The sequence below is a fragment of the Gasterosteus aculeatus genome, chromosome X (assembly GCF_964276395.1).
Source record: "Gasterosteus aculeatus chromosome X, fGasAcu3.hap1.1, whole genome shotgun sequence".
NCBI lineage: Eukaryota > Metazoa > Chordata > Actinopteri > Perciformes > Gasterosteidae > Gasterosteus > Gasterosteus aculeatus.
The window spans coordinates 20,887,330-20,914,003 of record NC_135698.1 but is presented as its reverse complement, the minus strand read 5'-3'; the positions used below and the strand labels follow the sequence as shown (position 1 = coordinate 20,914,003).

General features: G+C 48.0%; 1 protein-coding gene across 2 annotated transcripts; it reads right to left on the bottom strand.

The window, feature by feature from the left end:
• Positions 1–823: 823 nt before the first annotated feature.
• On the bottom strand, positions 824–25,540 carry LOC120808611 (DENN domain-containing protein 2A). Of its 2 annotated transcripts, none has more exons than XM_040161616.2 (20): positions 25,146–25,540; positions 13,593–13,679; positions 11,126–12,154; positions 9,695–9,822; positions 8,337–8,449; positions 8,062–8,259; positions 7,761–7,854; positions 7,423–7,473; positions 7,051–7,238; positions 6,588–6,697; positions 6,029–6,098; positions 5,739–5,816; positions 4,522–4,662; positions 4,262–4,410; positions 3,114–3,291; positions 2,987–3,028; positions 2,796–2,901; positions 2,168–2,455; positions 1,799–1,885; positions 824–1,621 (listed from the first exon to the last, which is right to left on the bottom strand). In XM_040161616.2, the coding sequence occupies exons 2-20, from the start codon at positions 13,676–13,678 to the stop codon at positions 1,590–1,592; spliced, it is 3,168 nt and encodes a 1,055-aa protein (XP_040017550.2). In that variant the 5' UTR covers position 13,679; positions 25,146–25,540; the 3' UTR covers positions 824–1,589. The 2 variants fall into 2 exon arrangements, with proteins under 2 accessions (XP_040017550.2, XP_040017551.2); XM_040161617.2 differs by having other exon boundaries at positions 25,375–25,538.
• Between the last annotated feature and the right edge of the window lie 1,134 nt (positions 25,541–26,674).

The following is a 26,674-nucleotide window of genomic DNA, read 5'->3' as shown; positions in this document are numbered from 1 at the left end:
TAGCCCTCATGGCAGTACTCTTCCCTTCATCTTGTTTCATGTATTTTAAGGATGATTAGCCACATGCAAACTCTCTACTCTCTAGTCCCAGTCTTCACATTCATTTTTCTGGTTTGCTCATGCAAACCGGCAAAAGCAAAACCATTGTTGGACCTGCGCATGTTGTGCAAGTCATCAAGGGTCCGGAGGCCAAATTGTCTTGAGATGTGGTTCTAAACTTTGGACCCTTCTGTGGCAACACATATGGGATCCTGTGCATGAACTGGGTGATGGAGTCCTCCAGTGGATGTTGTGGGAATAATGTGGAGCGAGTGTGAAGCCGGTGAGCATCACGTCACACTCACCAGTGCTGGGATTTGCACTCTATCCGAGTGTCCCAGGAACCTGAAATTAAAGTAGCCGAATAGATTTACGCCATCTTCCTTTTTATTATTTACTTTGACTGCGCCATCGATGATTAAGGTGTTTTGTATCAGGGGGAGTTAATACTTCAACAAACATGTGTTTATCCTCATACATCATCCCTACTTTCCCTGTCAGGGAATGTCAGGAGGGGCATGGGATGCAGCAACAGCGCCCCCTAGAGGAAGACAGAACATGAAATCAACTCGCTGTAGTCATGAGGAGCACTGCTGTCAACTGTTGGATAACATTTCTGTGTCTTTTTGGGGGACTTACAGCGACAGATCCCATTGAGATGCAGCTGAGGTTATTAAAGGAAGTGGATCCAAGAGCTCAACAGGAACAGCAGAAGTTTCATGTTACACTGTTGCGAGCTGACAAACCATGCACACGAAATTGTATGAAGAGAGTCATTAGTCCATTTTAAAAGTTTAAACCTCTTTATTTCAAAAGTTTCATTGCATTCTCAATCAAGTTTAAAAGTTGGCCATCCAAAGGGAACACTCAAACCCAGGTGAGAGATATATTCACGTTGATATTTTTTGGTGCTCATTCCTTTCCCTTAAAACAGTGGCGCATTTAGTCAACAACAAGTGGTGTACAAACAGTCTGGACTAGACTCTGTTAAATAAAGCCTGTAACAAAGTACAGGAGAACAAAAAGATTAGGTTTATCTAAAAAGAATATAAATTAACTTAAAAGCCTCCTGTTGATGAAGAAGTTGTACAGTTGTTAAAGCTTCTATAGAAAATACTTGTATGTATAGGAATGTATTGTACAAAATGGGACCTTCAGCGTAATTACAGGTAGTATACGTGAGGTCAGTGACTGAAAAAGGGAGAACACTTTTCCTAAAGACATTTACACTGTGCAATGCTGTGCAGTAATACACTGCAGGGATTCAGCGTCATCTGAGAGACACTGATACTCTTTATCGGGTTGGAGGGGACTTCAGGTCCAAGCTGAGAAAAGCCTTCCCAACACCGCAGAAAGACGCTGGCAGCTAAACCCCTGATGTTCACCATCCATGAGCCCGGATCACTTCTGAGGTCTGCCTTTGCTGTGACCCAGAGACACGTCTTCATCTCCACCCTCTCCGGGCCCAGGGGGCGTGTCCTCTTCCTCTTCTTCTTCGTTACGACATGCCTCTTTTTCTGCTTTCACATATGACATCCTGGCTCCAAACGTCATTTCTTGGAGAGGAATTTCATCTTGTTTCCTGAAGAAAAGCAACCGATCAAATAGAATCCATGAATGTGAGCACTGCAGTTGAAGGAGCATCGGCTGATTACCATCAACTTAAAGATCAGAGGCTTTCCATCCAATTTAACCCTAAACGGTTTACTGTAAATACTCAAACCAGTATTTAAAAACACTGATCGATGGTAATTCTCACCGAGACCCTTGAGGAACTTGTTAACTCCTCGTTGCTCGCTCCCCGGCAGCGAGTCCAGATACTCTAGTGCTCTCACCTCGAACAAACCTGGAGAACAAAAAGTCCATTTGTTTCAAAGCAAACGCCTTACAACCACTAGTTAAATAAATCAAAAACTGTATGAACACGAGTAACGTCAAACTGACATGAGGATGGACCGACGTGAGTCTTAAAAGTAGCATATAACCTCTATTGAGAACAACTACAAATGCATGAACGGTGAGCAACTTGATGATGAAGATGAACGTGGAGAATCATCAAGTATTTGTGCTGAACCAGTATTCATTCAAAAACTGCTATTAGCTGTATTATAACAGCGCTGCAGCGTACCTCTGAGGCTCTGCCTGCGCAGCTCCCTCTCCTGGATGAAGCTGGTGAACATCTGCGTCTCCATGAACACCTCCAGGAACCTCTTCAAGCTCTTGGACGTGACGGCTTTGCAGAAGGCTTCTCGCTGAAAGGACGACGACGGGGAGGAAGAGGGGCCGGGCAAGGTGGGGGAGGAGACGGAGTCGTCCTCTCGGTCCGCTCCGCCCATGAAGAGGGAATAGTGACCCACCATCTCCACGAAGAAGCGCACAAAGGCCTCTGACACCGCGGCGCTGAGGGAGCCGGAGTCTGGGTGGTGAAAAGGAGAGGAACAGTAATCGATGACACCACACCGAGCCGATCCGCTACTTTTATCATGTGACATTTTCAACCCCATTGTAGCAGGAACCCCAAAAACCCACGACGCCAAAAGAATGCTTGTTTTAATAGTTTTAAACATTCATTGACAATTAGGTCGGCTAAAGATAAAGTAGGAACTGCACTAGTGAGCGTCCCCTGCTCCAGATCCTTAACAGCTATGTCCTTTTTGTAGTTCTAATACTTACTTCTAATAAAACATACAATTAAATAATAAATAAAAAGGTTATGTCTTAGCAGAGAAAATACTGTCACTAATATGCTGAGTCACCATTTTGCAGCTCTGGCTTCTCGCTGGCCAGCTCCTTCCTCTTGTCCAGCACATGCTCCAGAGCTGCCTGCAGCTTGTGGGGGAGAATGGAGTCCTCATCGTCCAGCTGGGGACGCAAAGGTACACGTGCTGCAGAGAATGACCGTGTTCACATGACGTTGCTGCCCCACTTACGCTGTAATGCTTCTTACCTGTCTAAGGAAGCGGCTGTTGCCGAGGTCGACCACCAGGACCTGAGGAAGAGCGGAGGGAGAGCGACGTCATTTCCTGCAGCTATTGTTCAGCGCAGTGCAAACAGAGAAAAAGAACCCGTGGCACCTCTTCTATGGGCAGCTCTTTGAGTCGAGGCAGCGAGCTGGAGAGGAGGCCGACTATAAAGGGGGTGGGGGTGCAGACGATGTCCAGCATGGAGGGCGGCAGCACGGGGATGTACGTGTGCTGCCAGGTGAAGGGGTAGAGGAGGGCCACCACTGCATGACAACACTGAGACAACGTGCTGCAGGAAGAGAGAAAGAAATCAAACAAGTAGTAGAATTTGGGTATCAATAAAATCTTCAGATCAGCTATTGAATGGACCCTCCGGTGGTCAAGGCTATTTATTTATCATTATGTATTTATGTTTTTGGTATTATGCCCCCTTAATATTACATAAGACTTCTCTTTACCTGTGATCATGTATAAATTCAATATTCAGGGAATTTTTATTTTAATATGCAAGCACAATACAGTCCTGTAGTTGTACCCAACTTGCTCTATCAGGTAGTGACCGCAGACTTTCTCATAAAAAATAAAAATAAAACTTCTCGACGTGTACTTAAGTTCAGGAGAGTTTAGTGTAACAAAAATAGACTTGCTCTCAGATTCAGAGGTTCTAGAAAATAAAGCGTAACTTCACATTTAAAATGTTATTCACAGAAAGTGACATAGATCTCAATAATCTTCAAAAAAGAGTTTTCAGTCTGAAATACAAATCTCTTCCACTAGCCGGTGCTAACCATCTGCCCGAGAACATCGGCCTCTCCTGTTAAAACCGACAAACTCGTGTTCCCCTGAGAGGAGCCACGCATCTCTCAGGGGGGAGAGATGGAACATAGAAAAACTACAGCGGCGGCAAACGCACTCACTTAATCCCTACCGGGTGTGCATCTGCTCACAGTTAGTTCATCCGAAAAAGTGATTGACGAAACTTTCCATGACTCTCTGCTTATGAGCCCTGGTGTGAAATCCGTCTTGTAATTCTGAACAACAGCACGCAGGCAAGAAGGAGAAAAAAACAAAATCTGGATCCGGGTGGACCACAACAGTTAACGGGTTTAAAGAGGGCCGCGGCGGTGTGACGGCGTGCCTGTGCACACGTGTTCGCTCTTGTTCCCCAGGCGACTGTGTAACACGAGAGCCTTCCTCCCGCTCACGCTCCATCGGGACGAGATGTGAAGGTCTGACGGCAGACACGGCGCTCTGCCCACCTGAGTTTGTCGGCGGTGAAGATGATCCTGCGTTCCAGAAGCAGAGAGGCAAACACTCGGAGAAGGAGGCGTAGACTCAAGGAGGAGAAGAGACATTCAAAGTCCACATGTTCCAGACGGGAGTCCGACGGCCGACACAACTCGATCACCTGCGGGAAAGAGAGAGAAAGACGCATTAGTGACATTATTTCATCTGCAAAAGCATCTGGGTTTGGTCTCTGAGAACGGGGTGAAAACCCACTGGTTCAGCATCCTCTCACCTCTGTCCCAGAGCCGGGCAGGAAGTTCTTGACGGTGATGGTCCTTCCCGGAGCAGGGAAGGGAGCTTCCATTATGCCTCTCATGAAAGGCTGCACCAGAGCAGGGGAGATGGCCCTCCGCTTCTCCACTTCATCCAGGATCTGCAAAACACGGGGATGGGTCATTCCAATACTGGCAAGGCACAAATATCTCTGTCAGTAAACTGTGCACATTTCTATTTTAAGGTATATGATGATGTATCCTGGATATGATTAGACCTTTATCAACTGTCCTGTGATTGTGAGCAATTAAAACAGACATATTTCCAGGCTGTATTTTAATCTCGTTAATTATTATAGCATGAATATGGTGAAACCACTCAACAGGTATTACTAAATTAACCAAAAAACAGACATTTCTATTTTGTAGGGGAAAAAAACAAAACCCAAATGATTCTGTGCAAAAATGCCGATCATAAAATCAATATCCTAAAATAGTCTTCGTGTCCACCCCTGTATAATGTGTATTCATTTTATTGTGAATGTCCAATGGGACTGAAAATCCTTTGGGATACTTTGATTTGGTCGGCACACTGGCCTGTAATAAAACTCTATTCATTCTGTCCACGATGCAATGGAGACAGTCATCATTAAATTCAAACCGCCTGAATCCGTTTCAGCGTCACACTTTTACGTAGATGATCTGGTGCAGATTACACATGTTCATAATGTTCATAACCCTAATCCTAACCCCAATGCAGACAAAGCTTTCAGTCTATTCTCCATTGCCTCTAAAAGCAGATCTGCAGTGGTTCTATGTGTACAGTTTGCAAAGCCCTCGGAGGAAAATAAGTGATTTGTGATTTTGGGCAGTAAAAAATATATTGAAATATAATTGAATAGTTACGCTTCTTTGTATCCCAAAAATCTTTTCTGGCAATGACACACGTACAGATTTATTTACACAGTCCGACACTGATTTAAATCTAAGACCCAATAGAGGGAAACTTTTCCACTGCGGTTACTGCATCAGCTGCAGTTTATATGTGTGTGTTCTGCAGCCAGAACTGCAAGGCTTTGTGGGGAAGTGGAGCGGGGGGGCGGCTGTGGGCACAGAGGGCGGTGGTGCTCTAATGCCTCTTCACTGGCGGTGGTGTTGTGCGCCCGTGTTTGTGTAACGCATGCAGTTCTGCGCGCACTGTGTGCATTTGCGTTGGTGCTGGGTTCACTATGTCCACCTTGGAGAAGAGGTCGAAGCAGCCCAGGCGACTGACGATGCAGTAAACCTCGGGGAGCCTCCGGCCTTTACCGCTGGGCTGTGAACGGGCAAGCGAGAAAAAGACGTGTGTCACAAGACTGCACAGGGTTAGACTACGAGGCCCTGAAGCACTGAGACTGACTGAACCACTTCATCACCCAAATTCTTGATGTGTGTAGAAAATTGGACAGTTTGCAGAGGAATACAACAAAAAGAAAAAAGTGAAAGCCAGAGAGGCTGAGGCAAAATAAAAGAAGCTATCGAGCGTACCAGTAATCGCCGACAGTAACCAAAGCGCCTGCTCCCATCCTCACCGGTCAGGACGAATGAGAACGTCTCGCTGGAGATGAAAAACAAGGAGAAGAATGAAGCAATTTGACACACTGGAAAATATTCCAAATTCTATGGAAACAGAATAGTCATCGTGGACTTTGGACTTTTTGTTTGGGCAAACAGGACAATATGCACACAAATCCTCCCAAGCTCGACCTGACAGCTGCTCATTTACCGGAGTCCACCTTCCTGACGCAGCGTTCAGCGGCCCCCGGGTAATAATTAGCCTTCATCGTGACAACACACATCATGACTTCTCAGAACAATGCAGACGATAAGAGGCCAAGCTGGGAGGAATTTGGTAACGCGGCTAATATCCGCCATCATGTAAAGAGAGGTGATTGTGTGAAGGACAACCAGGTCTGAGGTCCTGAATCCACCACTTCTCCCTGTGACCATTTGTCACCGTCGGTGCCTCCTTGTTCATTGTTGTTTTGGGCTTTCAGCTTCTCCGCTAACATTTTTTTAATACGACGGCAGTCGGGCTGGGACTGACCTGGGGAAGGTGTCCACGGGGGCCCAGTCTTTGGCATCAGGGAAACAGAACTGAGGGATGACCTTCAGCTGGTCCTCAGCCTCCCGCATGAACTTAAAGCTTCTTTCAAGCTGCAGGAGAGAAAAAAAAAAGAGAAAATGCCATCAAAGTCATCGACTATCACAATGTTTCTATCAACTAAACATGGAACACAGTAAATCAGTAACACAATAATTAAACAGTGAACTAAAAAAGAAAATACTAAGTGCAAACCTGACATGAGCATAATTCAAAATGTGTGTTCATTTTTTCCTAAAGTAGGTCATAAAAGTACAAGTAATGAAAACAGACCATTGGTCTGGTTGGAATGTTAGATCTCTATTTAGTTCATCATTTTTAGAACAAAAGACTCTCTTTTTTAAGTAGAATTTCAAGCGTCTCATTTAGTAAAAAGGGCTTCAGTAACATTTCGATCCCCGTTTACCTTGAGGGGGAACTGCTGCGTGACTTCTGGCAGGTACGGGACTCCAGCCTTGGTTTTGTGCAGCGCAACAACTATGAAATACTCAAAGAGTTTCCTCTCCTGCAACTCCATCAGATCCCTCTCCAAAGCGCGGTGCCGCCCCGTCTGCCTCAGCATGGACTGGACCGACACCAGCCGCTGGCTGTGGGCTGAGGGCCAGCGAAACACGGCTCATGTAAATAGTGTCACGTGTGCACCGCGTAAGGCAATCTGCGGTTACATTTTATGTCGGATATACATTGGAGCAATAGAGAAACAGAACACTTATTTTACGCACCTGTTGTGCTTATTTGTCACTGATGTAATTACAATGTATTCATTATTTGTTCTCACCTTGTAATTTCTCCTCTGTGTCACTTTCAGACTCGCTGTTCTCATCCGTCACTAAATTTGAGAGAAGAAACAGTGAAAAAGAGAAAAACCAAAGCACATTGTTTTCTTTCTTGTTGCTTCGACACAAAACCGTCTTCTGAAACACGGGTCAGTTTCAACTGACCACAGAATGCAACTTTACCCCTAAAACTAATTGTGATTGTTCCCTTTGTGGAGTTTCACCTGGAGAACGGAGCCGCAGAAAGGCGACCTGAGTTAAAAACATGACTGTAAAAGGGAGTTTTACGAAATCCACAGATGAAAAGTACGTAGATGAAACTTTTTGTGGCCTTTGTCACCTCTCCCCGAGCTGGACTCTGTGGACTGTGACACCCTCTTCATTCGCTTCTTCCCTCTTCGGGCCTCGAAGATGCCGTTGATTTTCAGCACCATCTGCACGGGGTGAAGGGAGAGAAATGAGAGAAATGAACCCAAATATCATTTCAAATGCGCCATTTCTCTGGGAAACATGCATCAGAAACTGTTTTCTGCCTCACTCATCCACAGACAGCAGCATGAGCCCCCCCCCCCCCCCCCCAAACCCCCCCTGAGCAGCACACTGCACCACAACCTGCCGTCAGAGCAGCTTGAGCTCGGTACCTTGGGCACTTTCCTCCTCCTGCGATTGTAGGGGTCTCCAGAGAGGCAGGGGGTGTCGTCGGGGCTGCTGGGCGTGGAGGGGGGGCTGATTCTGGAGGGGGGGGCCATGCCGATGTCCCTGCCGGTCTTGCGTAGCTCCGGGAGCTTGAAGCTTCGCCGTTCGGAATTTTGTCTGAAGAAGCCGGGCCTGTTGGCGAGCTGTGGAGGACGAACGGATAGAATAACGTCTTCACATCAACTTGTGTTTGGCCGCGGTGAGTTTGCCCGTCGGGTACCTTGGTTGGCGGGTCAGGGACAGGAGACGAGGACGCAGGCGACACATGTTTGCTTCCTAAAAAGCTTCGCTCCAGCTCTATATCTTCATAGGGGTTCTCCTTGGATGGAGGGTCTTCAGAAAAAGAAAGAAAATGTTTTTTCTAAAAGAAATCAGTCACACCTTGAATTCACACAAAGCACGAAGAGGATATGAAATGCGTTTCAGCAGACAATTCCTTCCCCAGATGTGCAGAGAGCGAACGGACGCTTACTCAGCTCACATTTCCCTGCGGTAAGATGTTTGCACTGCTGATGCTAAAAGTAACTGTAGCCACGAGTCCTCCCCTGCAGATAAGCAGAGAAAGCTTCATTTTCCTCCCTTTGTATCCATATCTCTTGTATGAATCTGCTCCATCAATCCATCCACCAGATGTGATGCGTAGAGTCCGAGGATGAAGAGGGACGTGGGGCTCCCTGCTCCCTCTCCCTCTGAGGACACCAAGCAATCAGTAAAGTCGGTACATCCATGGCTGAAGAGAACGTCCCACGAATCCCCTCGGCGTGTCAGCTGCACACATGCCAGTTTGCGTCCATCTTCGAGGTGTGCGTCTCAGGGCGTGCGTCTCAGGGCGTGCGTCTCAGGGCGCGCGTCTCAGGGCGTGCGTCAGCGACAGTTGCTTTGCCCTCAATCTGAAAACACCAGCAGGCATGTGTGTGTGTGTGTGTGTGTGTGTGTGTGTGTGTGTGTGTGTGTGTGTGTGTGTGGAGGATGTTTTGCCGATACAAAGTAGAACTTTGGACACTGACGCGTGATGAGCAACGTCTGCGCGTGTTGAAGAAGGCAGCACTTACATATAACGTCCATCTGAGTGATGCAGCACTTGTACATTAGAAGAAAACCAAAGACACGTTGAAGCAATTGCCAGTAATGTGCCCAGGCTCTAAGCCACTCCACCCCCCCTCCACCCCCTCCACCCCCCCCCCCCCCCCCCCTCCCCGCTGCACTGACAACCACAGTAGCAGACTGCGGCTGCAGCGCGACCTCACACAACGCCGCTGTGGTGCTTGTTGAAATAAAACAGCCTCTAGGTGGGTTGGCTTGACCCTGCAGACAATAACGTTTTTAATAAAAGAGAAGCAGCGCGGCTCAAAATTAAAACTGAAGCAGAGTAAAGACAGCTTGGCTTCTTCATCACCTCTGTTACTCAACTATGATGCACAGTAATATGAGGAAGGGTCACGCAGGGTATGAAGGGTATAGCAAATAGGACAACACAGCAACGCCACAGTACGTTTTTCATCTCTGGAGCATGAATTTAGGTCTACTTGGTGAATGGGAAAATAAAAGGCGTGATATGCACTTGACATGTCTGCTCACCTATTATGTCCTCGTAGACATTCTCTTCTGATAAAGTGCGTGTGAGGCCAAGTCTTGACTGAGCGTACCAGTCCACCCTGCAGCTCTCTGTAGACGACTGGAGCAGATCCTCAAATTCATAGGACTTCCTGGAAGGACAGAGGATTAACAAGCTTTACCATAATTGCACCCCGAATAGAGAGACGAAGAAGAAGGAAGGAAGGATTTTTGAGTTTTTGCTGAAACTTTTAGGAATGTTTGATTTGGCGAGCTGGAAAACTGATGTTACCATTTAGTAGTTGCCACATCTGAATGAACACATCTGTGTTTCATCACTGCAGAAGATTAAAGCCCGGTTGGATGAAGTGCACACAAGCATCCATCGATGCACGAGTTCCCACATGCACATGCTGCCTGTACAATTAAAGGAGCTTACCCCTTTATTGGGTAGAACTAATTACATCCACTGCAGTGTAATGGCCTTTTCGTTTATTTTTATTTATAACATAAACTGTCCTTGGAAATGCATCTGAAAAATAGCTTTTTGGGTAAATCTGTGCTGCATAATGATGCACAAAGTGGTTGTGCATTGACCCTATTATATAAATGAAGGTTAAAGGTAGTAAATGAATTAAGTTAAAGAAACACCTTTGTGTTTTAGAAACAACAGACAATGGCAGCCTAATGGCAAAGCTGTTGCACGGCAGCGAGTGAAGCCGAAGGTCTAACTTTAAACTGGCGACTCGGTGTAGTTGGTCACATGCACAAAGACGCAGACTAAGAGAAAGAGAGCCTGAGCAAACAAAGGGCTCGGGCAGAGCGAGGCCTCCTCATATGGTATGGAATGTAACCGCTCCAAGCCAAGCGCAAACCACTGAGAACGGGAACAATACATGTCGTATAATAATAGTTCACAAACGAATGTTGTGCTTACAGACCTGTTTGTTTGACCATCAAAGTTAAGAACTACTTTAGAAGACCTGGCAATTGCTCTTGGTAGAATAAGCGATTGAGATTTTCACATTCCCAAATATCCATCAGCTGTTTTGTAATGGTCACGGGCTTTGCGTTGCATCATTTCGTACCTCGAGAAAGCGCCATAACTCACGCCGCTCTCTTGCAGTAGCGCTTTGGGAAGAGGAATGAGTTCACTTGATGTGTACATTCCTCACATCCAACAAATGAGCTCATTCTTCTGGGCTATTTAGAAACAGGGTGTCGTCACGGCCTGTTGTGATTCATGGCAGATGGGGGGGGGGGGGATGTTCCCCTCAGGGGTTGTTGACGGTGGTGGAGGGGGGGTCAGATACACAGACAGATCACCGGTAATCAAATGATCACATCAAACTGTAAACAATGACTTTTGGGGGATTTCGCTTTGACTCAAAAGCTTCAGATGAGTGTCGGCTAAACGCTGACCGCCAACACTGCTCTCCCCTCTTACTCTCTTACCTGTTACCACTGTCCCGGGGTTTGTCAGCCCAGGGTCTCCTGCAAACTCCAGGCGGGGGGCACGTGGGTAAAGGTGGAGGAGGAATAGAGGGCAAAGGGGGCAAGTTCCTCCTTCCCTTGCCCGATCCAGGCCCGGAAGCTGGGTTAGCTGGGGGGGTGTGATGCTGGAAGGTCCTCTGAGGTTTCGGTAGAGGGTTTATGGACGGGGGAGCACCTGGCTCACTGTACACGTTCTCTGGATCCCCCTCCCTCCTCCTCCGAGACCCACTTGGCCGAACAACATCAAAAGTCCCAAAAATGGGCTCTTTGGCTCTCTTCTCCGTTTCCTCCAGCTCCTCCCTCGAAGGAGGGCAGAAGTAGTTCCCTGGAAATGCGAGTGACGGTCTGGCAGGAACCTCCTTCGTCGCCTTCTCCAGTTTCTTAACATGAGTTAAAACACTTTTCTTGTCTTGGGGCTGTTCTGTGGGCTTGGAAGGCTGTGAACCCCTCTCTAGGATATCTTCCCTGTCCTTGTTTGTTGGGCCCTGTGGCGATTTGGGCCTCGAATCCCCCACCTTCCCCACGTTCTCCTTCCCCAAGTCCTGTCTGTCCCAGCCGACAACCCTCTTGCTGTCCGTCCTCTGGACCTCGGTTGCTTTGAAATCCTTTTTCCTCACCGTCTCCACTTCCTTCGGTGTGGTGCTCAGTAGACATGTCCCTGTAGAAGTCAGGGGGGCGGTCTCCTTTTTGCCCTCCCACTGGGAGATCTTATCACGGATGCTGGCGGCCTTCGCTGCCGCCGGGCCCTTGTTGTTGGTTAGCCCGTTCTCCATGGCGGGAGTGCGCGGGTCGCCGGTGGCTCTCCTGTGCGCCAGCATGGCGTCAGGTTCACCGGGGCTACCGCTTCGGCTGAGCAGAGGGGCGAGGGGGCGCTTGGTGGACACGGCCGGGTCCCTCCTGTCTCTGTCCCTGGGCGACCCGCACACCTCTTGGCGCTGGGGCACCGCAGACGGCGGAGCCTCCCCGACCTTCAAGCCACAGCACTGGAGCCTGGAAGAGAGACGTACAGAGAAGTCAACATACACACAGGACAAAGCAAAGAAAATACTGAAATACTGAAATACTGTAATTAGTAGATTAACATAACAACTCTTTACAAATATAAATGGTGTTGAATCATCTTGCGTTAATAAGCTAAGGCACATTTGAAGATTAACATCTCAAAAACGGAATTGTGGCTTCTCTTGGTAACAGCTGACCTCACACTTCATTGAAACCAGATAAACAGATGGAGAAAGTATTTTGCCTTGTTATCAACTCTAATCATTTAGAGTGCAATTGTTGCTTTCGGTGTCCGTAGCTGATGGTGCTCCGCGTAGCTCTTAACATTGGCCGTGCAACCTGAGCGCTGACGATTACGTCCAAATAGGTCTTGGTTTTATGAGCCAAGCAAGAATTCCTGTTAAAAGAGCTGAGACGGCTGTATGGTGCCTCTGTTTCAGCAGTGAGGTCCTCTTAGAAGATAACTGGGTCATGACTGTTTGAACTCTGGGTTCTGGGGTCAAAGTTTAACACACACACACACACACACACACACACACTGGAAAGGAAATAAAAGAAAGAAAAGGGGGGGAGGCCAAGTGTGTGTCTCTTCCTTTCTACTCCCAACCCTCAAATCTCTGCCTTGGCTCGGAGACCTTTCGTCAAATGAAGGAATTTCCAACAAAGGGAGGAAACGTGGCCTAGCTGAGTGACTTCTGATGACATTGCTGGATGTGAAAAAATACAGCCATGCAATCCTGAGGGTCCCTGAGGGAAAATCACTGAATCAAGTTTCCTCCAAGGCCCTTGAAGAGAAGAAAAAAACCTCTTTCTGTTGCAACTATGAACAATAAGGAAACCAGATAATTGTCCTTTAAATTGCTCTGGGTTTTTATTAGTTGGCCCCTCTCCCCCTTTTCTTTCTTCTTTTGTGTCCCTCAGTCAAAAGGCCAGCTTTCATAAAGCATGGAGCCACGGAGGGAAAAAGGAGGTCAGATAGAAGGCCAAAGTAAAGGAGAACACGAAAAGCCAGGGGGGGGTCGGGAGGGAAATGGAATGGCGAATACGCCACAAAAGTGTGATTTTGTTTGCGGATGATTGGGCAACGAAGATGAGGGTCACCGGATGGAGAAAGTATCTCTAACCAGCCGAGCGAACACAGGATACGCTGCTGAGAGAAAGGGTTTGAAATGGGCCCGAGCGAAAACAAAGACGCACAAAATAACAACTTTAGTGATCTTTATCTACGATGGTAGCTGCAGCAACATGGCATCGCCCCAAAAAGAACAGACTTCTAAACCTTCCACTAGACAACCCTGTGTCATTGACACACAAATCCCTTCATTACAATCTAAACGGCACTAATGAATCCTGCAAGGGTGACAGAAGATGGTCAGAGAGGCATTAGGAGGTTGATGTGTTGCATTGTCGTTTTAAGGGTACCTACCCGTTGACTGATTGGTAGATACAGTTGTCAGAGTTTGTACAGAGCAGCAGGACCCTCCCACCGGTCATGGTGCTAGCAGCCGGCATCCTGCACAGGCACACAGGAGAGACAGTCAGTTAGCACACTTGTATAACGGGCTGAGTGCGTTGCGTGGAAGGTAAAAGTCTGTTAAGACACATGTGAATGCCGATTGATTAGCAATCGGAGGACACGGCTGAAAACCAAACTTTTACACATAATGGTACAGCATCCATGTGGCACTATGAAAAATGTATTGAATAAAATCAAATGCCACGCTGTAATATAATTAAGCTCCCATAGGAAAAACATAACTGAAAGCTGGAAACCAGAGAAAGGAACTTGGTTCAACTCACTCAGAGAGGTTTCTGGGATATTTTCAAGAAGAGAAGAAACAGCGCGTACATTTTTTGTTTTTGCACAAGTATTTTCCGCAAACTCTCCTTACATTCCAGAAAATAGCTTTGGTAATGCGGCGCGTGTCTGCTGGCACATCACATTTCCCTCTGCTCGTTATTAGGGAGAAGTAGCGCCAAGGCGACTGGGAGGGGGGAAAATTATTCTTTAGTACATTTGTCACAATTTAATACAACTGGATCCACTTCCATTCCTATGTAACCGAGTTAGAGCCGCCGGCGCACAGCGCTCCGTTGGCCGTTTAACGGTTTTGGAGGGTTAGCATGGAGCTAAAGGGCTGAGCCTCCGCCCGCCACAGATGTGGTTGACTTGGAATAGGGGGAAAGGTCGGGCCATGTTTATTCTTAGTACTTTCACAGAGACACTAATACATCCTGTGCCACCCGGCTGCATACTCAAAAGGAATAAAACCTCATATGAAAACACACCTACACAGATCTACACCCCCTGCCAAAAAGGTTCATGCTGCAGACCAAATCATGGATGTGTGTGCATGTGGGCCTTTAACCAGATGTGCTGGGACACTTGGGGTATCCGTAGGCCGTTAAACATTTCCTGTGCACGGCGTGGACCAAACCCCCCCCATCGTCCGATCTTCACCCAGAAAACCTGGACACTTTTCTCCATTAAGCCCGGACTGGGTCTAGAATGTGACCCTTGTTCAGCTGAATTCCACAAATCGTTGCCACAATTTTGGTGGGTTACGTGAAAAAAAAAACTCTTCCCCGAGTTGACAACTTAATTGTCCCTCTGGGTGCAGTGTTCGGAATTACTCCGGGATGTTACTCTTTTTTTCTCTTGAAGAATGAAAGAACGAACGGACACAACGCAGTGAGAAGTAGATTGAATGTACATTTTTCTTTAGCTCCCAGCTCAGCTTACAGGACATTGCATTGTCCTTAGAACCCCCCCTCCAGCCCCCGTCATTCTGTGGCCTAGCCCCCCCAAGAGAGGAGGAGAGTTTGCGTCAGCCATCCACCGGCCTGTAGGCCCAAATTATTTTCAGCTGTGAGCCGAGCAGAGGTCACATGTTTGAGGGGAAACATCAACCGATTATTTTCCCCCTTCCTCCTCCTCCTGATTCTTTTACTAAAAGTCCATCCCAGAAATGCTGCATGAGAAAAGGAGGGTGGGCAAGGGGGCCCGTACAGAATGTAAAGAGCCTCCTAGTTACGTTTTTTCTCTAGGTTGGGGAGGGTGGGAGGCGGGTTGGATACCACAGGGGGAGAGGAGCCGATGGGAGGGAGAAGGTGGGAGGAGGGGGTCGGGGAGACAGCGGCCGTCAAAACTAAAGAGGTAAGTGGATATTGCAAAGAATAATAGCAGTATACAGTTGCGTTGGGAAACAGTGTGGGCTTTGGGGGCCGTCCCGTTCTATTGTTTGAGGCCCCACGGCACAAACACAGAGTGCTGTTCAGGGGACACTCGAGTGCCTTAAGAGGTCATTCGGTATTTTCACGCAATTCCGACACACAATTTCCCATAGGCCAGACACCCGCCTGACCTGGAGAAGAAGTATATGTTCGCAGCTTGTAAAAGCGTGACGGTTTTGACGGCGCTGCCAGTTTTACGGCGTTCGGTTAGTGAGGAAACTCTTTTTTTCCGGGAGCAGCGATAGCTTTTGTCTTCTACAGCCATTGGCTTCTGACCCTCAGAGCAAGATGGCCGCCATAACAATGGTGAGGCCATCTGCTGAGGGCAATTAAAACAAGACTGGAAACGGCCCCGCGGTGGTGTGACACGAGGGGCCATAGACACAGTGGCAGAGGAAGGGGTGGTAAAAGATGCCATGAATAACATTAAGAGAGACAATTTACAAAAGCACCTTCAATACCCAGAATCCCCAGCTGACTATTCCTGGTTCCACCGTATTTTCCAAATGATCTTCAGATAAGAACAATTACAGCGATATGTTCTATAAAGGGTGGCCTGCAGTCAGTACCTACATTACAAGCCTTTAGCACAGAGCGATAGCAGCAGTCGGGGTCCAAACAAACCCTGTGGGAATGTGTGGATGGACACTGGGTATCACATCATCACAAACATTTGGTCATTTTGACCACGAATGGGGCCAAAGTTACAATGTTTGAGTGTATCATTGGGGGGCAGCGTATCCAAAGGGCAGATCCTCTGCTCCACAGAGGCTGTTCCACATCAGCTTTGCATTAATTCATGTATTACTTCCATGTGCCATTTAGTTCTCCTGTCATACGGAAGTACTGATCTGAAGAAGGCAAAAGATGACAGAACATCCACATCCACACGAAGAGATGGACAAATGAACGGGCCAGTCGACTGACAATTTCATTCCAAAGAGCGTGTGATGTGATGATTGGGATTAGTGTAACTTTCACTATATTACTAAATAATATTTGACCACGACCAGGTCATGGAGCTGTAAATGAATGCCAGCTCCACAAAGGCTTCTTGCACACTTGTGTACAGCTTGTTAGCCAGCACACAGACCACTCAGCATGCAGACGTAGACGACACACTGGTTTGTGTTAGACTGAGCTAACACAATGAGTCATTCAATGACACACGCACACACACACAATTACTACGATGAGTTCCATCAAGCTGTGTCCATTAAAAGTTAGCTTGCGACCGCTCTCTCATCAGGACCGGAGGAATTATTTAATCAGTGATAAAGTATAAAAAAAGACACCTCGCATACTGCACATGAAACATAGAAACTCTTCCAGTGACATTTGGACGTTTTGCTGTATGCAGGTGGTGCTGTCAGTGTTTCGCAGCTGGCTTTATCGGACCCTTCACTTGTTGTCAGCGAGCTGCAGTAGTGCTCTGGAGTCCTGCCTCTCCCCAACAGCTGCTTCTCATAAAGATTTCATCTCCCCCCCCCTCCCTCCGTGCAGCCCTGCAGAAACAGCTTACACCGTGACATCACCACCCCGTGCTTGTTCTTCCCTAAAGCTGCACTATTTTTCTCCCTGTCATTTGGAAAAGACCTAAAAAGGAAACAGTCGCTCTCAGCCCACGCTGCACTTCACACTTATCGGGACATGAAGTCACATAAAACACGGGGCACAAACAAAAAAGAGTCGGCCCCCGAAACCACTGTGCATCTTGTGAGTGAGGTTTGATGACTGGGACAGGAGAGACAACACGACAGCTAGTGAAAAAATGTACTTTTTCTTCCTGCAGCCACATTGAGTGGAGGACCCTGTCCCCTACTAAAGCATTTGCCAAAGCCTTCCCTGCGATCAATTTAACACAGCACTGCACGCTCTTTCTGGAAACTGCAAACTGCTTTTTTCCTTCCCGTCTTTCCCTCTTTTCACTTGTCTCTTTCATTCCCACTGAGTCTTTGAGTTGCGGGTACAAAAGTATGATGGAGGACGACTGGTTTTTAATCCTTATAGCCTCTCGTTGTCCTTATACTGAAATGGGCCGCAAAGACTATTTATGCACAGCCAATTCTGTTAGAGCGCTGCCAAGCTGCCCCATCCGCAGCGAGGGCTTGGTTTGATACGGAGATTTCACAGTAAGCTGCCTTGACTCGGTGCTCTTAAGCACGATTGTGCCGGATTCCAGGACTGAAGGAGACCAGGAAGGGGTTGATGGCAAAGGGAGGGATGTACGCAGAAGAGGATAGAAGGACAGGGTCAGGCAAATAAACAATGGAATTTTATCTGGGCTCTTCAGTCTCCCTCTCGCTCTCCCCCCTCTTCTCGGTTTCGGTCTCTGTGTCCTGTTCTGGGCCCCCGTTGCTTTCCCAAGCTGAGTCCTTGGCCATGAGCCAAACGGGCCAATTCTAGGACTGCGTGTGTCGTGGACAGCCAGAGAGCGGCTCTTTGTACTTTCCTAAATGCCAATTTCACACCACACATCGCTCGTCAATCATTATCTTTCCGTTTCCAGGGATGGGCTCTGCGTGGTCTGCAGTGGTAAAAGACGCCGTGTGGCTGCCCAGTGTCCTGTTCAGACCTGTCCCCTCTTGCCCCTGCACCCCTCTCCCCCCGCTCCCTCCATTGTTAGGAGAGGATGGAAGTGAGACAGCCTTGGAACTGGGTCAGCCACAGAACCAGACAGGAACCGATGGGGGGATGCCACAAACAATCAATTTCGCCCTGCATGCATTTTTGCTTACCAGTCCACTCTAAATACAACACAACGGTGTCCATTGTTGCTCTGTCAACACCACACACACAGCCTTTTTTGTTATGGTTTCTCGGTAATAAACGGTAATAAACGGTTATGGTTGCCGTTTATTACCGAGACGGCTCGGGTGTGTAGAGACGATGCCACTGGGAGGCGGAAGAATGGGCCTAAATATTACCTCAGAAAACGGAACCCAAATTATCATCGGGGCCACAGAGGAAGCCACAATGGCTACAATTATGCCGCACATCCATTCAAATGAATATTTATTTGTTCTTGTTTGTGCCACGACAGGAAGCGGGATGTGATTGGCAGGAAGCGGAAGTAAGACAGAGCTCTTGGGTCTTTCGCACAGGGAGTATTTTGGGGGCTTCAGAATTCCCCCCCTACAGCAAGAACTTTAGTTTGCTGTTGATGAATGAGACAGCTCCTACTACCACAAGGTCAAGATGGCAGCAAACGGAAGGTAAACTCAGCAAAATCCTCCTAAAAGTCCTTCTCACTCTCCCCACCTGTCACGAGTTTACAAATGATCATCCCGTAACAGTTTAACCACAGGCCTCTAATGGGGAAGGTCTCCCTTTAGAGTTTGTGGCTTCCATTGCACATTCTGCCAGCAGTGCGGCTTGCAGGCTAATAACGCACTAAAGTCTTCAAAGCAATGAGCCCTTCTAGAAATACAAGGAGGCCGAACCTCTGACCCGGAATCAGCTCAATGGAAAAAGAGAAGAGCAGCATCTTTACCAGAGAGACAAGATCATCACACAGAGAAGAGGAACGCAGAGGAGGATGAGTCCGTCTTGGAGGCAGAGCAAACAAATCTCTCTCGATCCCCCCATCTGGGGGGGAGGGGGGGTCGTGTTACGTCTCCTTGCAGGGTCGGAGCATCTGTCCTTCGACTCCCTCCTTCCCATCAGCAGATCTCCTGACTCATCCCCAGTCTGCTCCCAATTACCCCGCTGGCTCCACAGGCCGGTGCCCATGCCAACACGTCCCGAGGCTCCCTCACAACCCCGACCCACACTGCCCCGGCAAACGCAAAAACCAAAGGCAGCGGAGACGCTGCTCTGGCTGTTAAAGCCTTCAGTGTGCTCATATACCTCGGTAACTGTTGGATGCATAGCTGTGAAAATGTCTCCAGACATCCAACCTCAGCCGATAATGAATTCACTATTTTGTTCCTCTCACTTTTCAGGTCAAACCAGCAGTTTGTACCGATGTTCCCAGATGATGTTTGCTAATGACTGTGGTGACTTGCACTTCAGTGCCTACTGTTGTGCAAATGTGCATTGACACATTATCACTTTGGTGCTAATTGTTAGCATGCTTAGCGGGAAATTAGCATGGCAAACATTATGTGTTTGCCATGCTGAACATAAGTGTTAAACATAAGGATTAACACCTGTTAATGCTCAAATCAGCATGGTGAGCATGAGAGCATGCTGTTAGCATTTAGCTGTTGGGCCTGAGAACATTCTCCCAGAGTGGCTAAAGTCAACCTGCTCGACAAAACTATTCAACTATTCAAATTCTAGTCAGCTCCTTTCATTCCAGAGACAAATTGGTGCACAGACGTGCGTGGGCTCATCTGGCAGTGAGACGCCGCGGCGTAGGTGCACCTGCAGCTGGAGCCAGAACAAATCAGCACTGACAGTGTAAGTGAGGCCGTTGACAGGAAGGCTCGCCAAGCAAAAGAGGCCATGGAGCTCTTCCTGGCATCCAGTCTTACTGTTTGGCAGAACGTGATGAGTTCCAACGGACGAGGCGATTCATAAACAGCCACAGGTGATGCACACAAAGCCAGCGTATATTTAAACACAGGATACACACATGGCATGTCTCTGCTGTTAACAACTCTCAGAGGGCCTGGATTCTACACGCGAGCATCTGATAGCACACGACGTGGCAGCCTTTCCTCTCAGAAAGCGTCTCAGACACAGTGAATGTGCAGCAGTGAGAGGAGCCACAGATCCCTTCAACAATAACTAACATTATTCTCTGGGCCCCAGATTTCTGCTCCAAGCCGCAGTACAAAGCCCAAATCCTCTCTTCTCCTTCTCCATCCTGCCCCCCCACACTCCCTCCTTTAGATTTTTAAGGGATCCGCTTGAGAATTCCCTGCTCCCGTGCGTGCCTGCACAAAAACAGATTTTTATAATTCGCCGGCCCCCGGGGGAGCCGAGCAAAGGCGAGAGCTTTGGGGAAGTTCTCGGAGACAACACACCCCGGAGTGGACCAATGTGAGACCGCCATGGGACAAAAAGGGTGTTCAGCAGTGCTGAAGCAGTCGAACCGAACGAAAAAACGTCCGTTACCTTCCTAATTAAATTGTGTTCAATGGTAAATGTATATTGTAGTAAATGAGAGTCATATTAAAAGGAGAAAAGTTGTAACTGAGCTTCTCTCGATCCAAACAGAGCTGAAAGCCAATACAACGCGCCAGTCTATGGCTGCAAAAGAACGATGAGATTACCAGAACCATCATTACACTGGAGACAGACAAAGAGAAAACTACCACTTTCCCACAGCGAGAGCTTAACGGGAGCGAGTTCAGATATGATTCGGTCCGATCAAAGCTTCTTTGCGTCTGCAGTATCTACTCATTAAGTCGTTACACTTGGATGAACCTGCAGACATTTTAATTCTCATCATAGAGTGGATCCCTAAATTGACGGGTAAACAACATTTTTCACATTCACAGTAAGAGAAAAGGAGAGGAGAATATGAGAGCACCGGGATGATGATTTGAAGGTCGTGGCTCTTTTGCATTTTTTCCTCCATCTAGAGTATCACGACGCACATGCTGCGTCAGCGTGGCCGAGCTCACGCAGCAGTGACCTTTTCCCATTTTCGCGGAACGCTCCTTATAACCACAGCCTAAAGATTTAGCTGTGCAGCCACCTTAGTTACACTTTGAACCCAGATGGACGCATTCCTCTCCAGACGGCAGCCTTTCGCCACGTGCAAGATGTCATATACGGTAAATAATCACCGGCATGTTTCCGTGTGTCCATGTGTGTGTTCTGGGGATTATGCCACCAGTCGCACGCTGCCAGTGGGCAAGAGCCGCAAAGCCAAACCAGGCTTGAAGCGCTCGGCTTCAGACTGACCTCAGCATTTCTGTGCCGTTGCCTCTGAACGTTTCAGCTTAAATGTCCCAATTAGTCAACGCAAGCTACGGCCTGAGTTCTTATCAGTACGACTCGGGCGCTTCCCTTCGAGGGAAACCGAGCCCGTCAGCGTGTTTGTGAGGGAAAGAAACGTGGCCACGCGCCAAATGGATGAATGCCTTCAGCATCCAGTGTCTGTTGCTGCTGTCCAAGCTGGGATCCATCCATGTGTGTGTGTGTGTGTGTGTGTGTGTGTGGGGGGGCGGGTGATCATGACTAAACCCATGACCATCTACCAACATCACAGACAACACCCCCTCCCCTACATATATAAACAAGAGGAATTATTTTACAAACCACCACGGGATACATTCTTTCTGAGCGCGTCGCCGTGGCGACAACAGCAGCTTGGGGGCGACAGGAGATTGGCCCAGTGGGGTCTTTGAGTTGCTGGCCGCCCCCGCAGAGTCCCTGTCAAAAGCCAGTTCCTGTGAGAGGAGGGGTATACAGGCTCTGACCTCCTGGAGGCCTCCTGTCTCTGTTCTGAGCAGAAAAGAACAGGAGGAGATAGATGTCCCGCACACACACACACACACACACACACACACACACACACACACACAACCCAGGAGGAGAAGCTAACCTTCTCCAGTTGGTTGTCACGCTTCGCATGAGAACCTTCATAATGTATCCAGAGTTCTGGATGTCTGCTCGTGAAACTAATAGTTAACTCTCGTAAGTCGATGCAGCGTCAACATGAAGCTAAACACTGTTTTCCTGGATGAATTTGCACACTAGTGACTCATAACAATCATCACGATCCAATTCCTCCGCTGCAGCGGGCGTCCAAGAAAGAGAAATAACAAGTTGATTCAGTTGTGAGAGATGACAGCCTTCGTCACAGTGCTGCACATCTGGTGTTTGACTTCTCGAACAAAGCGTGCATAGGAATATTTTGAAGATTCTGCTAACCTCCACTCTATAGATTTAAGGCCCCATGTGCAGCACGTGTTGATGGACGGCGTGAAGATGCCAGGAATCATGAGTCACAAAGGGTGAAAAGACGTTTCCGGAAATTGGTGTGAAAGAAGGAAAATGGGAAGAAAAGAAACAGAGTGAATTACGTACATGAAGAAAAAGCCCTGAAACTGAATCAGTCGAGGAGAAGATTTAGAACACAAGGTCAGACAAACCCTTTTCCACCACGGTGCACATTGTCCAGCACAGCAGCCATGTAGACAGTTCTGCCCTTAACGCAACATGTAAACAACCGACCCGATCGGACAGAACACCGTGTGTGTTTTAGTAGCATTGGTGCCCCACACACACACACACACACACACATAAACCAGGGCCCCTTTGCAAGATTGCAGCCCACTCATTACCCTGCCGACGAGCAGCCAGACCGTCCATCTGTCTTTATCTCCGACTCCATAAACCTTGTCCTCCCGTCTCAATTCAATAAACTCTCAACGTAAGACAGTTAAGTAAAAACAGCGTCAGGACAGACGGACACAGGAGACACACAGGACACGGACGGACACAGGAGACACACAGGACACGGACGGACACAGGAGACACACAGGACACCGACGGACACAGGAGACACACAGGACACGGACGGACACAGGAGACACACAGGACACGGACGGACACAGGAGACACACAGGACACCGACGGACACAGGAGACACACAGGACACAGACGGACACAGGAGACACACAGGACACAGACGGACACAGGAGACACACAGGACGGACGGACACAGGAGACACACAGGACACCGACGGACACAGGAGACACACAGGACACGGACGGACACAGGAGACACACAGGACACCGACGGACACAGGAGACACACAGGACACCGACGGACACAGGAGACACACAGGACACCGACGGACACAGGAGACACACAGGACACGGACGGACACAGGAGACACACAGGACACAGACGGACACAGGAGACACACAGGACACCAACGGACACAGGAGACACACAGGACACCGACGGACACAGGAGACACACAGGACACAGACGGACACAGGAGACACACAGGACACAGACGGACACAGGAGACACACAGGACACAGTCGGACACAGGAGACACACAGGACACCAACGGACACAGGAGACACACAGGACAGACGGACACAGGAGACACATAGGACACGGACGGACACAGGAGACACACAGGACGGACGGACACAGGAGACACATAGGACACGGACGGACACAGGAGAGCAGCGGAATGTTGGATGGTTTGTGGTTTTGTGGTTCAGATACTCCAATACGAAACTTCATCTGATGTCACATTGAAGAGTAGAAGATCTTGCACGTCCCATGGATCTTGTCCTTGGGTTTAATCATTGCCCAGCGGGCTGTACTCACAGGCCCGAGGAAGCTGCTGAAATGGATTATGTCGGCTGGTTGATAACCATCTCTTAGGGTTCATCGCTTATAGGACACACAAGACATTCCTGTGGCATCGAGGCTTGAGACGCAACAGAGAATCCGTTACCTCCAATGAAGCTATGTGGCCGCAACACAGATTAATCAATGCACGAAGCACCTAAAAGCTTCCCCCACACCAGCGGCACTGAAGGGGGATACTTTGATGTTTAATCATGATGAAAATGTTTTCTATATTGCTTGTATTTGCGAGTGCAGAAAAGGACGTATTGCCAATGCGAGCAAAGGCGAGAGACATGACAGGCAGTAAAAATGTGGACATTCCGGCTCAGCTGGAAGGGAAGTCAATGGTATAGTCGGGGATGCATGTTAACTTGCCAAAGCAGGTAGTAAATAAGAGTGGTGTTTCACATATGAAACAGACATGTCAACTTAAGGGTAAGAAAATAAAATAAAGCCACCTGCAGTTCCACTTATTGTCAGCTGGGGGCGGTGAAGTAACAACACAACAAGTTTCACAACATTTCCTAACATTATAAAAGAACCTTTGCCAATGTGTTACGAGAAAGGAAATGAATCCTTTAAGGGGGAAATCTGGGTAGAATTATGAACTAATTTGTGTTTATTTTACAATGAAAACTCCACATGGTACAATTACCAGTCAGACTATCAACCTAACCGGTTCTCCTCTAATCACTTTGGGGTCGATAGTGTGATATCTGTTTTATTCATTCATCTGTTGAAACTATTTGTTTCAAGGCCACAATGAGGACTCATTAATTAACTGCTCCTCCATAGAAACCCTAGCACATGTCTTGGACATCCATCAAACTATTGAAACACTATTATAGTTGCCTGTTGAATGACCAAAACTTCTAATCCGACTGCACAGTTTCCATCACAGCTGATCACAACTTGTTATCCCTAAAAGCAGACTTATAGGAGCCACCTGAACTGCTCCGTCCTCCCACGGGACTCCTCCACCCTGCTCGCCTGCCTCCTCGCAACAATACAGCCGCTGGGACTCGGATGTATGCATGAAGAGGTGCCTTTGTTCACAGTGAAGAATGCGCATCTCACACTCATCTCCCCTCTCCCCCTTAACACGCCGGTTTGGAACGTGTTGGTCGGAGGGACTGTCCTCCAAATGGTCACAAAATTGTCTTTGTACAGTCCATGGTGCTTTAAAACAAGCAGAGGCGTCCGTTCTCTACATGGACACACACACACACACACACACACACACACACACACAAACACACACACAGAAGCACCCTGATCCATTCAAGGTCACTCACACGCATGCACATTAAGACTGCAGAAAATAGTAGAGATGCACATGCATGAAGATGAACCCTCCTGCAACAAGAAGTTTATGACAAATAAACTCAGTCAGCAGGAGTTCAACATGTTGAGGAGGAATCAAAATGTTTTGCTCCCTCTCCTGACACACAAGGACACTCTCCACGTTACCTTTCTGATGTGGCTGAGCCCTGGTGAAGAGCTCTTGGAGTAGTTCCTCATTTTGTGTAACCTGACCTCGCCGAAGACAGCATCCACTTGCATGGTTCCTTTCCTTCCAAGTAGTTTGCCCCCCCCCCCCTCCCTCTTCCCTGGTTTGTACACCCCTACCCCTGCCACCGACCCCTCTCACTTTGCATAGCCCCTGCCTGTAGCCCCCCCACCCCCACCCCCCACACACCTACGGAGTGCAGATCCGAGGACACGAGTTTGAAACAGGCCCAAAGTCAGAGCGATCCGTCCTCTGGTCCAGCCTCCAAATGTGTGCAGCTCGTTCCCCCCTCACGGCTCTGAATGCTGCACTCAGTCATTCGGGCTCCTGTCTCTCAATGACGCCGGCCCTCCTCTTTCTCTCTGCCCTTCTCAAACTTTTCCCACCCCCTAACTCTCTCTCTTCCTTCCTTCCTCCCTCCCTCCTTCTCTCGCTCTCTCCTCCCTCTCCGTTTTCCGGGACCATCTCCCCCCCGTCCCCCACCCCTCTTCCAAAGATCCCCTCCCACCCACCCACCGCTGAACTAATCTGAAGCTGGCCGGCCGATTGGAGCCCTGGTTGCCGGGGAAACAGCCTGTCCTGCTAAAAAGAAATGGAGGAAGGGAGCAGGAAGGGGCAAAGCTGAACACAACGCAATGCACACATTAAGGAAAGCCACTTTTCCTCTCTCCCCAAGAGGGGACCACATATCTGTTTACATCATGTGACAGTCGACAGCAAGGACAACAACCACAACAACAGCACGAGGAGAAGCGTGTGTGCAGAGACTGACTGTTGTCACACAGACAGCGCGTCTGCATTGTTTGGGTTTCTTAGCGCTGCTCCTGTGGAACCAGTGGCAGAAAGGAGAGGCTGGACGTGCATACAGATGACCAGTGGGATGAATGAATAACCCCGTTATTACAAAGGTGTGTTCTGAGAAGTGCACTTCTATTGAGAATGTGCTTAGTGGTTTCAGGCTTAAAGTTAAACCTTTAATATTGTGGGATTTAGTGAAGTTGGAGCAAAAATATACTATATGGAGATTAGAAATTGAGTCATTACCCCCCTCTAATCCAATAGTTGATGAAAAGAAAAGCAATCAGCAAATATTTCGATAATCGTTTTATATTTAATTTAATCGTTTGATTTTGTGAATGTTGGATATCTCTGGATGTGGAAAACAATTAAATGTCCCAATGCAGCTTCTGTACTGTTCCATACCCTGTTTGACAGTTGGATATATAACAATGCATCATCTTTATTATAAGAGGACTATAAAACAAATCTGTAAGTAATTGTATAATAAAAAATCCCTCTAAACCGAAGTGGCGGGCAGCATCAATCAGATCTACTACTAAAATGACACGTCCACTAAGTAGGTTACCTGAGTCACACATGCATGTGAACTGTAAAACATAAATGTAGCTCTTCAGATAGTTAATGATCTTTATCCAGCTGATTAGCCCTCAAGTCTTCCACGGTATCTCCTATCCTGCTGACCTCTGAG